Source organism: Vipera ursinii (genome assembly GCF_947247035.1).
Source record: "Vipera ursinii genome assembly, chromosome: 1".
NCBI lineage: Eukaryota > Metazoa > Chordata > Lepidosauria > Squamata > Viperidae > Vipera > Vipera ursinii.
Genome location: NC_139512.1, coordinates 112922556 through 112937396, shown reverse-complemented (window position 1 = coordinate 112937396; position 14841 = coordinate 112922556). Strand labels below are relative to the sequence as shown.

At 43.5% G+C, this 14841-nt stretch overlaps 1 protein-coding gene across 1 annotated transcript in view; it reads right to left on the bottom strand.

Annotated features, from left to right (window-relative positions):
• Positions 1 to 379: 379 nt before the first annotated feature.
• The window catches only part of LOC310631687 (acyl-CoA (8-3)-desaturase-like), a gene marked incomplete at both ends in the record, with an annotated part of 37044 nt that continues 22582 nt past the window's right edge, over positions 380 to 14841 (bottom strand). The window contains 9 exons of the mRNA XM_083348343.1: positions 380 to 431; positions 590 to 715; positions 1392 to 1471; positions 4019 to 4115; positions 10465 to 10562; positions 12759 to 12835; positions 13375 to 13432; positions 13765 to 13893; positions 14569 to 14670. Coding sequence (XP_083204469.1) covers positions 380 to 431; positions 590 to 715; positions 1392 to 1471; positions 4019 to 4115; positions 10465 to 10562; positions 12759 to 12835; positions 13375 to 13432; positions 13765 to 13893; positions 14569 to 14670 — 819 coding nt within the window. The remainder of the gene's footprint in view (positions 432 to 589; positions 716 to 1391; positions 1472 to 4018; positions 4116 to 10464; positions 10563 to 12758; positions 12836 to 13374; positions 13433 to 13764; positions 13894 to 14568; positions 14671 to 14841) is intronic.

The window sequence follows — 14841 nt, the reverse complement described above, 5'->3', positions numbered from 1 at the left end:
AACCTTTTAGACACTGAGTGCCCCAAACCGCCCACCTCCCTCTCCACCACCCTCCACCCTCACCCTACCCGCCCCACTCCGCCCAACACGCCCCTGTTCACCACCACTGTATCCATCCATCCCTCCATGAAAAATATTTGGGCTGTGGATTGGGAGGATAGCATGAGATTCTTTTTCAAGATAATTTATTTATGTATTCATCAAATGTACATGGACGTCAAACTCATGAAAACTGACTGTTTTATAATGTTGTTATATGGCACTCAATCAATAGATAAAAACTATTATTATTAAAATGATTTTAAAATCACAAAGGCTAAGAGAGAACAGCAGGTGTTCATAACAACGGAGCCATCCCAATTCCTCGCTGGTATTTATTTTATTCCTGGTAATAAGCTTTGTGCCAGACCTTTCCTGATTCCTTCAGGGAGCTGCAGAGGGAAAGAGAACAGGGGACACATTCACCAAAAGCACATTTTCACAGCAGTGAGTTCTTTCCCGCCACTGTCCGCTTGAGATATTCTCTTGCCCCACTGATCTCCCCATGACGAAATGCCTGCAAATGGACTTTCCTGGGGCTCGTACTTACCGCACTACATCTGCAAAAGCAGTCATCATGGGCTTGCACTCATACTTAATGTTATGCTTGGCACACAGGGATTTCACCAGGGGAGCCACCTTGTAAAAATTGTGACGAGGCATGGTTGGAAAAAGACTGTGGAAAGAGAGGAAAAACTGTCAAGAGGACAAGGTAGAAGATACTTCTGTAATATGGATCCTGCTGTCATTACTGCCCTTCCCATCTCAGGGCATACAGGCAGGTTCATACAAGAGATAATCTTTCACCTGCCTGGTTCCCAAAGAGTTTTGGACAGGGATGAACCAGCTAAAGTTCTTTGGATTATTGCTGAACCACGATCCTTCCTAATGAGACCCTTTGTATTAGGCTACTAGGAGCTGCAGTTCAGCAGAATTGTGGAGGTGCTCACAGGTTTTATACACCCAGTTAAGAATTTTGAAAGTTAAAAAAACCCCAGCATTTGACTTGGTCCAGAAATGAATTATAATTATCAACCATTTGATCTGCTATTAAACTTGAAGTAAGATATGAAAAGCCCAGCTCTAGACATCAGTTTCATTGTTGTATTTTGTATGAAATACTGCTTCTATGCATTTTTACATGATAGGTCACAAAGTCTAGTCTGGAATGGCCACAGCATGTATAACTGGGAAAAGATCTGCCTTCTTTAGACATAGCCAAAACTCTTGGCCACAGCCATTGTTTGCATTAAAACTTGAGCCATAACATACACCTAGTGCTTAGTGGGGATAAAAGCTGCACAAAACCTGCATTATAAACTGTACAATCTTCCCATATAGCTTGTACTTACTGATGTTCAATCTGGAAATTTAAGTGCCCAGTGTACCAGTCATTGAATAGAGATTGATCCACATTACATGTTGCTGTGAGCTAAGGGAGAAATTAAAACATGTAGCGTTTCAATGACTTCCTTCATGTTTCTTCCTAGTTTCTACCAACAGCACAGTAATTCTATCAATTTACAGTATTATAGACCTTCATTCATTTCCAGATGTTTTTTACATTTATAGTATGGTCACTGCCCAGAAAGACATTAGAAATATTTCTGAATCCAGGCCAGGCAATCCAGGCCAACTATTCCACTGATGCTATATGCGTGGGATGAAATCCAAAATGAAGTTGACTTCTCTGAGAGCCATCCTTACTGAACTATTTCTTTAGAAGTAAACATGAAAATATTATGTGATTACTTCTGTGAAAGTTAGAACATTAGTTAGGATCAAGGACAGTAGCATCCAATTCTACAGCCATTAGCAAACACATTGAGATCACTTCCACGATTTTGGAATATATTCAAAATAATATTTAATATAAAACTTTTCATAAAACTACTTTTATGGGCTTTAGTTTTATTCCAAACAGAAATCAAAACTGGGTATAACAAAATCATATGAATTAATGTACCCCTTAATTTTAATAAAAATAATAATATAAACATGCATTAGCAGTTAACAACTTCCCACCCCCAGGAGTTATATCATGCTACTATAAACATAAAACAAAACAAAACAGAAATTAGAACAGGAAAACTGTGTATGAATAAACCAACTTTAGAGCTACCTTAAAAACTGGAAGTAAGCCCCATAAAGAAAAGGTGGAATCCAAATGAAATATATACATGGCTAACACAAGGTTGTGCAAACAATAATTATATAATAAAGAATGGCACTAGTTTATATTTGGAGGACCTACAAGATGATATACAACTAGCCATGATTTACTGTTAAAAAAAGATAGAACACCTGTCTTCATCATCTCTTATTCTCATTTTGTAATAGGTCAGAAGCCATCTGTTATTAAATGTTACAACATTATATGCTGTTTCTCTTGTTGACTTACATCACTGTGATCAGGTTTCAGGTGTCATGTTTAAATTGCTTAATGCTTGCCAGAGGACAGTTCATATAATCTGTTTATTTAGACTCATCCCTTAATTACCTTACCTAAACCACAGTGTGAAATTTTAGTGTTACAGACATAGAATGTATCCTACACAATCTCCAGTCCCATAATATTTGTTGCAAAGCCCTAAAGGAAAAGGGCAGCGAGAAAGTATGAAAAAATGCTTTTAAAAAATCATTGGGTTGTTTTCCCCCCACATGTACACAGTCATTCTACATTCTCAAGGGCTGCCCTTGAGGACCACTCGGAGGCTTCAGCTGGTGCAGAATGCAGCCGCGCGAGTTGTGATGGGGGTTTCCCGATACTCCCATGTAACACCTCTGCTCCGCGAGCTGCATTGGCTTCCAGTTGCCCTCCGGGTGAGATTCAAGGTGCTGGTGATGAACTATAAAGCCCTAAATGGCTTGGGTCCGGGATATTTGAGGGAACACCTGCTGCCGGCATCAAGCTCCCTTCGTCCTGTGCGCTCCCACAGGGAGGGCCTTCTCAGGGTACCGCCAGCAAAAGATTGCTGGCGGGTAACACCCAGGGGGAGGGCCTTCTCTGTTGGTGCGCCTGCCCTTTGGAACCAGCTGCCCGTAGAACTCAGGACTGCCCCTGATCTTCGTTCATTCCGCCGGGACCTGAAGACCTGGCTCTTTGAGCTTTCCAGCCAGGACTGAGAATTTTAATTTTAATTTTATTTTAATTGGGTTTTAATTGGAGTTTAATAGGGGTTTCATTTTATTCAAGGACTAAATTTAATTATTTTAATTGTTCTTAACTTTTGTAATTTGTATTGCTATTTTAAATTCCTTGTGAACCACCCTGAGTCCTACAGGAGAAGGGCGGTATATAAGTCCAATAAACATAAACATAAACATTCTCTGGGGAGATTGCTGGAGATTGCTCCACCAGGAGCATTAGATTTCCTCCAATATGTTCTTCTCTACAATATCAAGAGAAAATGGCAGTGTTTCCTCCCTCACCATCAATGTTTGGCCACTCCTATCTGGAAACAATATGTATGGCTCTATGTTCTCATTCTGTAGATCAGGGGTGTCAAACTTGCAACATCACATGACATGTCACGACATATCATGACTTTTTCTTCATTGCTAGCAATGGGGTGGGCATGGTTTCAGCATGACACATCTGGCCCGCAGGCCAGCAGTTTCACACTCCTGCTGTAGATCAATGGTTCTTACAAAGTTAATTTTCGATGCCACTGAAAATCTGGTTCATAACCACAAAAAGAACAATTATGTGAATTGAAGTAGAAAAAGGGCATCACTGAGCAATTGTGGTTTTCCCAGAAACTGCAATATGAGAGAGATTTCTAGCTGCCACCATAGGCATTCCATTTGCATTACTTGCTCTTTATAAGACTATGTTCCCATGAAGATAAGGGCATGAAATGTTTAAGAAAATAGCAGCATAATCTTCCCCTGTGTTTCAGAACTAAGGAACCAACATTTGTGAATAAAAGATTATCCAAAGAAAGGAAACTTCCCCTTTAAATAGAAACTATCTCACCTGGGCAGAGAACCAATCTAAATTCTGATCATAGTCAATATTCATTGGAATGTGATTCATCTGTGAGACCCAGATAAACCATGCAGCTTCTAAATACCTGTGTAGACATACAAGCAGTAACAATAGTCATTCAAACAAATTCTTTAAACAGTTTATTCACTAGTAAAAACTACTTTGCTTTTATTAGCCAAAAGCATGACATGATAATTACTATTACCACATCATTGCCTTAACAGACTATATGGAAAAGTAAATTTTTATAGGTAAAAGCAGGGAATTAAAGCTATGGTGTTTTATAACAATCTTGTATTATATTATATTTATATTTATTAAATTTTTATACCGCCCTTCTCCCGAAGGACTCAGGGCGGTGTACAGGGCAATAAATATCAAAATACAAAATACAAAAGTTAAAAAAGTTTAAATAATTATGCTCGATATAATACAATAGTTAAAAGCTATGTTAAAACCCAAACCCAAACCCCGAACCCATCAGACCAGGCCGGCTTGTTCAAATAAATAGGTTTTTAGATCACGTCGGAAGGAGCGAAGGTCAGGGGCCATCCGGAGCTCAACTGGCAAGCGGTTGCACAGGTCTGGCGCACCCACAGAGAACGCCCTCCCCCTGGGGGCCACCAGTTGACATTCTCTGATCGGAGGCACCCTGAGGAGGCCCTCTCTGTGGGAGCGCACTGGACGGAGGGAGGTTGACACCGGCAACAGGTGCTGCCATAGGTAATCCGGACCCATGCCATGTAGGACTTTATAGGTCATCACCAGCACCTTGAATCTCACCCGGAGGGCAACTGGAAGCCAATGCAGCTCGCGGAGCAGAGGTGTAACATGGGAGTATCGGGAGACCCCCAACACAACTCGTGCGGCTGCATTCTGCACCAGTTGAAGCCTCCGAGTGGTCCTCAAGGGCAGCCCCATGTAGAGAGCATTGCAGTAGTCTAAACAAGAGGTCACGAGCGCATGAGTGACTGTACGCAAGGCATCCCGGTCCAGATAGGGTCGCCACTGGTGCACCAGGCGAACCTGGGCGAAGGCCCCCCTAGTCACAGCTCCTATATGATCTTCTAAGGAGAGCTGTGAATCTAGGAGGACCCCCAAGTTGCGAGCCCTATCTACGGGGGGTAATAACTCACCCCCCATAGTAAGAGATGGAATAATCTGAATTTCCCGAGATGCCGGCATGTACAGCCACTCAGTCTTGTCAGGGTTGAGCTGAAGCCTGTTCCTCCCCATTCAGACCCGGACCGCCTCCAGGCAATGGGACATCACGTCGAGGGCATCACTGGGGTGGTTTGGGGTTGAAATGAAAAGCTGAGTATCATCAGCATACTGATGATACCCAACTGCAAAACCACGAATGATCTCACCCAGAGGCTTCATATAGATGTTGAGCAGGAGGGGCGAGAGGACCGATCCCTGAGGAACTCCACAAACGAGAGGCCTCAAGGTCGAACTCTGCCCCCCTGCCAACACTGACTGTGAATGTCCCAGAAGGTAGGAGAACAACCACTGAAGAACTGTGCCTCCCACTCCCAACCCCCTGAGACGCCGCAGCAAGATACCTGGTCGATGGTATCAAAAGCCGCTGAGAGGTCTAAAAGGACTAGGACAGAGGAACAACCCCTGTCCCGAGCCCGCCAGAGATCATTCACCAGCGCGACCAATGCCGTCTCCGTGCTGTACCTGGGCCTGAAACCCGATTGGTACGGGTCCAGATAATCAGCTTCCTCCAAGAACAAAGGGAGCTGATGCGCCACCACGCTCTCAACAACCTTCGCGAGAGAGCGAAGGTTGGAGACCGGACGAAAGTTATTTAATACAGCTGGGTCCAGGGCAGGCTTCTTGAGGAGGGGTCTCACCACTGCCTCCTTCAAGGCAGCGGGAAAACTACCCTCACTCAAGGAAGCAGTTATCACTGCCTGGAGCCAGCCTCGTGTCCCATCCCGGGCCGCATAAACCAGCCAGGAGGAGCACTGGTCCAATAAACACGTGGTGGAGCTCAGCTTCCCCATGATCCTGTCCACGTCTTCAGGAGTCACAGGATCGAACTCCTCCCAGATAACATTGACAAGACTGCCCATGTCCTCGTCATCAGACTCTGCCCAGTCGGATTCCAAACCGAGATAGATTAATCTATCACACTTTAAGCCCTCATATCCAGTTAGATGTTTTCGGTATTCTAAAGCTGTGTAAACTCACATTCTTCAGAGTTCTCAGTTAAGCAAGTAGTATTATTCATTACATGATGAACTGCCCACATGTGGATTACCCATTGGGCAGGAAAGGTAGATAAAAGTGCTTAAATTCGACTTAGTTTCTAAAGAAGGGGCAAAGATTTCACAACTCCTTTTCCACCATCTCTCTTCCCATTTGCAAATAATTCTCAATATATTTTAAAACCAGCCTGATTTCTCCACTGTGTTCTCACTATCAATTGATCAAAACACTTTTAGCTCAATGTTAATTATATATTTGCAAGTTTGGATTCCACACATTTCACCCTGAGCCGATTGTTGCTCAGTTTGAACTGGCCAACAGCTAACACCAAGAATCCCAGCCACTAAACATCAATTCTTCTGGCTTGAATATCACTAGGGGCATTGTCTCCAGAGCTTTTAGTGGGCATATGAGTTACAAACACCACCTTCCTCTAACCTGACAGAAAATCTCAAAGAGGTTTCTAGTCCTTCCCCATGCACCATCTAGGCATTTTGCAGCACGTATATGTGTGTTTGTCAGTTTGTTAAGGAAACAATCTTTCAAGTAGATTGCTAGCCAGATTGTAACAGAGGACTGATTTATGAAAATGTTAAAGAAACCTAAAAATCATTCATTTCCCTGGTGCAGGATCAGCCTTAAGGCTAATTGATCCAACAAGTTCTGAGATGGTTTTAAGGGCTGCAAAATGGCATGACAGCAAAACTGCCTTTGAAGCCTTTTGCCTTGAGATACACAAGATAGGAGACGGGTTGTATATGCATATGGAAGCAGCTCCCCAAAGGCCCTCATTCCTTGGATAAAGCCACTGAGATGCAGTTTTTCTCCAACTATGAATTGCAGGACAAATAAATAATGTTTTTTTTCTGAGACTAAGAAGTACCAGGCCAATCTTTAAAGAAATTTCTACTCCTCTACCAACCTGTCAAACTTGCGATATCACGTGATGTCACGCAACATATCGGGATAGTTTTGCCATTGCCAGCAATGGGATGGGCACGGCTTCCGCGTGATGGGGCCAGCCTATGGGCCGGCAATTTGACACCCCTCTGGTAATTAGTAAAGTACATTTGAGACATAGTTGGAGGCTGTAAAAGTTTTGGTAAGTAATAGTTTGATAATTGATGATAACCAAACAATAACAGGACTTTGCTCAATATCATTGTGGTGGGCTATGCTCTTTTTAATGGTGAGCTATGTTCTTTTTATTTTTCATTTACTTTCATTTTTATATGTTATAAACTAGTTTGAGGTGAGGTTGAGGAAGGATGACATATCATTTTTTAAGTTAAAAAGCCCAAACAATATAGACATAGACATAAGCTGACTTTGTAATAATGCCGCTTGGGGTGTGTGTGAAAACCCTAATAAGCAGGCATATACATAGAATGAAGACTACTGCTAAGCTTGTAAGCCGCCCTGAGTCTTCGGAGAAGGGCGGGATATAAATGGAATTAAAATAAAAATAAATAAAATTAGAGTAGAGTAACTACATGGTTCCGGAGTACCTTAGGAATCACCTGCTGTCAGCGTCAACGTCCCTCTGTCCAGTGCGCTCCCACAGAGAGGGCCTCCTAAGGGTTCTGCCATTCGGAGAATGCCATCTGATGGCTCCCAGAGGGAGGGCGTTCTCTGTGGGCGCGCCTGACCTATGGAACCGTTTACCGGTTGAGCTCCGGATGGCTCTCGACCTTCGCTCCTTCTGTCGCGACCTAAAAACATATCTCTGAGCAATCCGGTCTGGTCTGACGGGTTCTGTTGTAATTATTGTTTTAAGGTAACTATCTTCTGCATTTGGGCAAAATTAGGGCTTAATTTGTTTTCAATATCTGTATTTGTGCATTCTGTTATTTATGTCACTGTTAACCGCCCTGAGTCCTTAGGGAGAAGGGCGGTATACAAATCAAATAAATAAATAAATAAATAAATAAATAAATAAACTCGCTCTCTCCTTAATCAGGAGGTGAGGGAGGAACCCTTGCAGGGTCGAGCCGAGGAGTTTAGTCGATTTCTGTCAGACAAAATTGCTCGGATCCGGACTGGTCTGGACTCCAACTGGGCAGAGTCTGACGATGAGGATACGGGCAGCCTTGTCAATGTAATCTGGGAAGAGTTCGACCCTGTGACTCCTGAAGAAGTGGACAAGATCATGGAGAAGCTGAGCTCCACCACGTGTTTGTTGGACCCGTGTCCCTCCTGGCTGACTTATGCAGCCCGGGATGGGACATGAGGCTGGCTCCAGGCAGTGATTACTGCCTCTTTGAGTGAGTGTAGCTTTCCCGCTGCCTTGAAGGAGGCAGTGGTGAGACCCCTCCTCAAGAAGCCTGCCTTGGACCCAGCAATATTAAACAACTTTCGTCCGGTCTCCAACCTTCGCTTTCTGGTGAAGGTTGTTGAGAGCGTGGTGGTGCAACAGCTCCCTTTGTTCTTGGATGAAGCTGATTATCTAGACCTGTACCAATCGGGTTTCAGGCCCGGGTACAGCACGGAGACGGCATTGGTCGCGCTGGTGAATGATCTCTGGCGGGCTCGGGACAGGGGTTGCTCCTCTGTCCTAGTCCTTTTAGACCTCTCAGCGGCTTTTGATACCATCGACCATGGTATCCTGCTGCGACGTCTCAGGGGGTTAGGAGTGGGAGGTACAGTTCTCCAGTGCTTCTCCTCCTACCTTCTGGGACGCTCGCAGTCGGTGTTGGAAGGGGGGCAGAGATCGACCTTGAGACCTCTCATTTGTGGAGTTCCTCAGGGATCGGTTCTCTCGCCCCTCCTGTTCAACATCTATATGAAGCCGCTGGGTGAGATCATTCGTGGTTTTGGAGTTGGGTATCATCAATATGCTGATGATACCCAGCTTTTTATTTTGACCCCAAACCACCCCAGTGATGCCCTCGATGTGATGTCCCGCTGCCTGGAGGCGGTCCGGGTCTGGATGGGGAGGAACAGGCTTCGACTCAACCTTGACAAGACTGAGTGGCTGTTCATGCCGGCATCCCAGGAAATTCCGATTATCCCATCTTTGGCCATGGGGGGTGAGCTATTACCCACCGTAGATAGGGCACGCAACTTGGGGGTCCTTCTAGATTCACAGCTCTCTTTAGAAGAGCATATTGGAGCTGTGACTAGGGGGGCCTTTGCCCAGGTTCGCCTGGTGCGCTAGTTGCGACCCTATCTAGACCGGGATGCCTTGCGTACAGTCACTCATGCACCTGTGACTTCTCATCTAGACTACTGTAATGCTCTCTACATGGGGCTGCCCTTGAAGTCCACTCGGAGGCTCCAACTGGTGCAGAATGCAGCCGCGCAAGTTGTGCTGGGGGTTTCCCGATACTCCCATGTTACACCTTTGCTCCGCGAGCTGCATTGGCTGCCGGTTGCCCTCCGGGTGAGATTCAAGGTGTTAGTAATGACTTACAAAGCCCTATATGGCATGGGTCTGGATTACCTATGGCAACACCTGCGGCCGGCGTCAACCTCCCTCCGTCCAGTGTGCTCCCACAGAGAGGGCCTCCTCAGGGTGCCTCCGATCAAAGAATGTCGATTGGTGGCCCCCAGGGGGAAGGCGTTCTCTGTGGGCACGCCAGACCTATGGAACCGCTTGCCGGTTGAGCTCCGGATGGCCCCTGGCCTTCGCTTCTTCCAACGCGATCTAAAAACGTATCTATTTGAGCAATCTGACCTGGTCTGATGGGTTAGGGTTGGGGTTTTAATACGTCTTAATTATTGTTTTAACCTTGGGCATTTATTTAATTGCTTTTAACTTTTGTATCCTGTTTTGTATTTATTGTCCTGTGCACTGCCCTGAGTCCTTCGGGAGAAGGGCGGTATAAAAATATAATAAATAAAATAAATAAATAAATTACATGTTGCCCTTTGGTGGCATGCACCTTGTGGAAGATTTGTATTGCGTCTCTCAAATCTATGTTAAGTAACTACATCCATAGCAAATAAAAGCCTTATGATTATAATAGGACTTGCTCTTGTGTAGAAACCATTGTGTCATGTGAAAAGAACAATAATAGTGTATACTAATTTTAACATGTGTTTATTTGTTTTATATCCCCATATTAAGTCAACAAGAAATGGAGTGCTCATTGGGGTTTTTTGGCTACGTACAAAGCTATGTACATATTGAAGGTCTCCTTTTGGCTTCACAGTGTTTAAAAGCATCATTTGGGTGATAGCAGCAGGGTAGAGTTTTACATTATTATTATTACCTGGCTAACCAGTAGTAAACCATAAAGCTCTTAAATCCCATTAAAGGAACATACATGAGGCAGACACGGAAGTTAAAGAAAAGATTGATAAACAGCTCCTGTCAAAGAAAAAGAGTGTTATAGTTATAGTTATAGTTATAGTTTATTTGATTTATATACCGCCCTTCTCCTTGGTAGGACTCAGGGCGGTTCACAGGGCATATATAAAAAACAAAAAACACTATACAAAGATTAAAAAGAATTAAACCCTTGCCCAATAAAACAGTAATACAGATTAAAAACAATTAAAAAACCCATAATCCCCATCAGGCCAGACCAGCTAATTCGAACAGATGGGTCTTCAGGCCCCGACGGAAAGTTCGAAGGTCTGGTGCCATCCGGAGCTCCACCGGCAACTGATTCCATAAAGCCGGGGCCCCCACAGAGAAGGCCCTCCCCCTGGGGGCCACCAGTCGACATTCCCTGACTGGCGGCACCCTGAGGAGGCCCTCTCTGTGGGAACGCACAGGGCGGAGGGGAGTCGATGCCGGCAGCAGGTGGTCCCTGAGGTAACCCGGACCCATGCCATGTAGGGCCTTAAAGATCGTAACCAACACCTTGAACCTCACCCGAAAGACAACTGGTAACCAATGCAGCTCGCGGAGCAAAGGTGTAACATGGGAGTACCGGGAAACTCCCAAGACAACTCTCGCGGCCGCATTCTGTACCAGTTGGAGCCTCCGAGTGGTCTTCAAGGGAAGCCCCATGTAGAGAGCATTACAGTAGTCAAGGCGAGAGGTCACGAGCGCATGAGTGACTGTACACAGGGCATCCCGGTTTAGATAGGGCCGCAACTGGCGCACCAGGCGAACCTGGGCGAAAGCCCCCCTAGTCACGGCCACTATATGCTCTTCCAAAGTAAGCCGCGAATCTAGAAGGACTCCCAAGTTGCGAGCCCTATCCACGGGGGGTAAAAGTTCACCCCCCATAGAAAGAGATGGAACATTTGGAATGTCCCGGGATGCCGGAATGCACAGCCACTCAGTCTTGTCAGGGTTGAGCTGAAGTCTGTTCCTCCCCATCCAGACCCGAACCGCCTCCAGGCAACGGGAGGGTTGAGCTGAAGTCTGTTCCTCCCCATCCAGACCCGAACCGCCTCCAGGCAACGGGACATCACGGCGAGGGCATCACTGGGGTGGTTTGGGGTCGAGCACAACAGTAACAACAGGTGGATCATTATTATGAGTTGCTCTGTTAATTTCAGATTAATTAGCTGCAAAGTGGCAAATAGAGAGGCTAAAGGCTATAATGCAATAAATGCAGAGTAATAGGCAATCTGCACTGTAGTGCTGAAGGACTTTCAGGGTCTCTTCATTTGTGCATGTAGCAAAACTCCCACAATGGTGAAAAAGTGACTTCCATCTAGCTTATGAGTAGATTTTAGAGGGATATTGTTATTGATCTTAGTGTTGGTACTTTGTATGTAGTTATGTTAAAGGGGAGTTAAAGCACATTATGAATTTGGTTAATTGTATATTATGCAAATTTTTTATTTAGAATATGATTATTATAACTATAATCCTGTATTTAGCTCTGGGAAGTGGGGGGGAGTGGGCGGGTTTGGGGTGGGGGGATTTGGGGATATATTGTAAAATCTTGTTTTTGTAAAACTCTTTAATAAAAAAATGGTGAAAAAGTGAGGATGGAACATAACTAGACTCACTTCTACAAAAACCTTGCTTTACATCAAAATGGAAAGAATTGCTGTAGGACAGAAGTGGAATTCCTGAAGCTACTAAAGGTCTCCATTTCTTTTGCAGTGGCTGAGAATTGCAATGGATAGTGACATGACTCAACCTGAGTAGAGTTATTTTTGCACCCTTGGGGAGGACTTAAGTTTTCTGCCCACTATATATCTAACTGTGGAGCATTGCTGTTGTTATTATTATTAAACTGTATCTGTACTCCCCATATCAGTGCCCCAGATAATCTCTCCCCCATCACTCTGCAAATGCAGCACAATATCCATAGCAGTTAGAAATGCAATCTCCAGGCAATCTCTTCCTCTGCTGCTCCTCACTTTCTGCTCCACTGTTGACACTTCCACTGCCTGGAGGAGTGCGTGCTTGTTTTCTGATTTTCAAGTTGGTTTGGAAAAGATTCACAGTCTTGGAGATAACTTCACTAATGTCTGAGGTAACCCAATGGAACAGGCTAATTGTTAACATCAGGGTAGATACTGTTGGTCAGCTCTTTGCAGCTGTGACAAGCATTCCTTGGCTTTCATTGTACAATTTGCCTACAAATTGACTTACCAACCATTTTCTTCTTTTAAACACATGGCGATAAGGAGTCAATTGGATGCCAACCGTAAATAACAATGGTGCGAAAACTAATATAAAAATGCAAAAGGAGAATACAGAAATGATTGTGTGACTAAAATACATATATATCCTAGAAGAAAAAAAACAGCATCTGCCTTTGAATCCGCCCTGAGTCCTTCGGGAGAAGGGCGGTAAAGAAATTCAATTAAATAAAATCCCATTTTCCATTAAATCAACCACCTTAATCCCTGACCTATGGCCCCACTGCTCATCAGGGAATTTCTGTAGTGACTGAGTTAAAGATCTGATGTAGAGGGAAGAGGGAATGGCCTTGAAAGCCAGGAGGAAGAGTTGCTATCAAGGCAATGAGCCCTTTCCAAGAAAGTAATTTGAGTAAATGTCTCAGGCAGCTCCAAGGTTCACATAAGGGGAGGAAACACATTTATATTCACAAGATCTGGTTAAGCTAGGTGTTCCAATAAAAGTAATCCTGGCCTATATAGCATTGATTTCTTAGTCTGTTCTGCTCTATAGTGCTGATATATGACTTTATTGGTTATTATTCTCCTCCAAATTTAGGCTCCTGTGAACATGGTAAAACACTTACAGGCAAAGTAATTATGTTGGTAGTGGTAAGGCATATACTTCTTTTTCTTCCTTCCCAGCTGAACATGGAGAAAGAGAGCAAACAGGTAAATTGACAACTATGTAAATTCCACATCAGGCTCATGTTGTCATGACCCATTCTTTACAATATAGATTCTTGAAAAGTTTGATCTTTGCATGTTACTATGTCACAGATTGTTTGATCTGTGTCTCTTCCATTTCTGCCGTACACACGCTTTTGTGGCCTCAGGGTTGCACCTGATCTTTAAGAGAAGCTACCTTTCCAAAATAAACAGGGCCAGGAAAAAACATGGACAAAACTATAGCAAAATTAAATGTGATTTCATTTTAATTTGATCTTTTGTCTGTCTAAGACTTTCTATTTATTTACCTCAAAAGAAAGTTTCTTCCCCAGGCTGAAAAAGATAGGGTGCGTGTTGAGATCAGGGTCTTTGCGGAAGCAGTTGGGTTTGGCGTGATGCTGGTTATGCAAGTGGTTCCATTGGCTTACCGGTATTCCCTTGAGAAGCACAGAAATACAAACATGAATTCCATCCAATTGTGAATAAAGCTGTATCCTATATATTCCCCACTGACTATCTACAAACAAAACAAAATCAGCTGCATTTCTGTTGGTTTATACTTCCTTCCGTCTGGCACAAATTGAATTGTGTACAATGAGAGCGCTCTGGCCTCCATCACCTCCATGTAAGGTAACTCCATTTCTTCTCCTTCTTATTAATTATCTGAAAATACTGCTCTCAAGACTGACTATTGGAAATTCCAGTTTTGATGCTAAATGTATTTGTGTGAAGGAAAAACAGACTAGAAATACTCCACTAGTTTCTCTTCAGTAGTGAAAAAGTAAAGCAAGTATAGTGCAGTACTGTTAAAAATGCTTCATAACTATGAAATATAGACTGGCTATATTTTTCTTAACCCCATCTCTCCTTTATGTAAGGAAGCACTACTAGTACGATCATTTTTTGCAGGTTTGTGGCAAAGATGATCTTATATTTTCTTATATTTTCAACACTTCAATGCTTAAAGCGTGCTAAATAAATGCATTATCCTTATCCTATTTTTCAAAACCCTAGAAACAGAAAATAACAATGGATTGGCAGACCCAATTTCAAATATATAAATCATCACAAATCATCACTTAAACGATCCCTTCTTTTGGATGGATTCTGACCTTAAGAATGCCAAGCACCACATAGTGAGCTACTCTGTTCCACTTGAGCTTTTTAAAGACTGAAACATGGCCAAGATCATGCTGGAGAAAACCATATTGTATCTGGAAGTAAAAATCAACAAACACAACATATATGTACGTAATTTCTCCACATATTTTCTGGATGGAGTAATTGGCACATTTACATCATTAATCACCATGAATTAATCAAAAAGAACCCCTGTTATACTACATATGTTGTGTGATTATATACTGTATGTATAGGTATTTGTT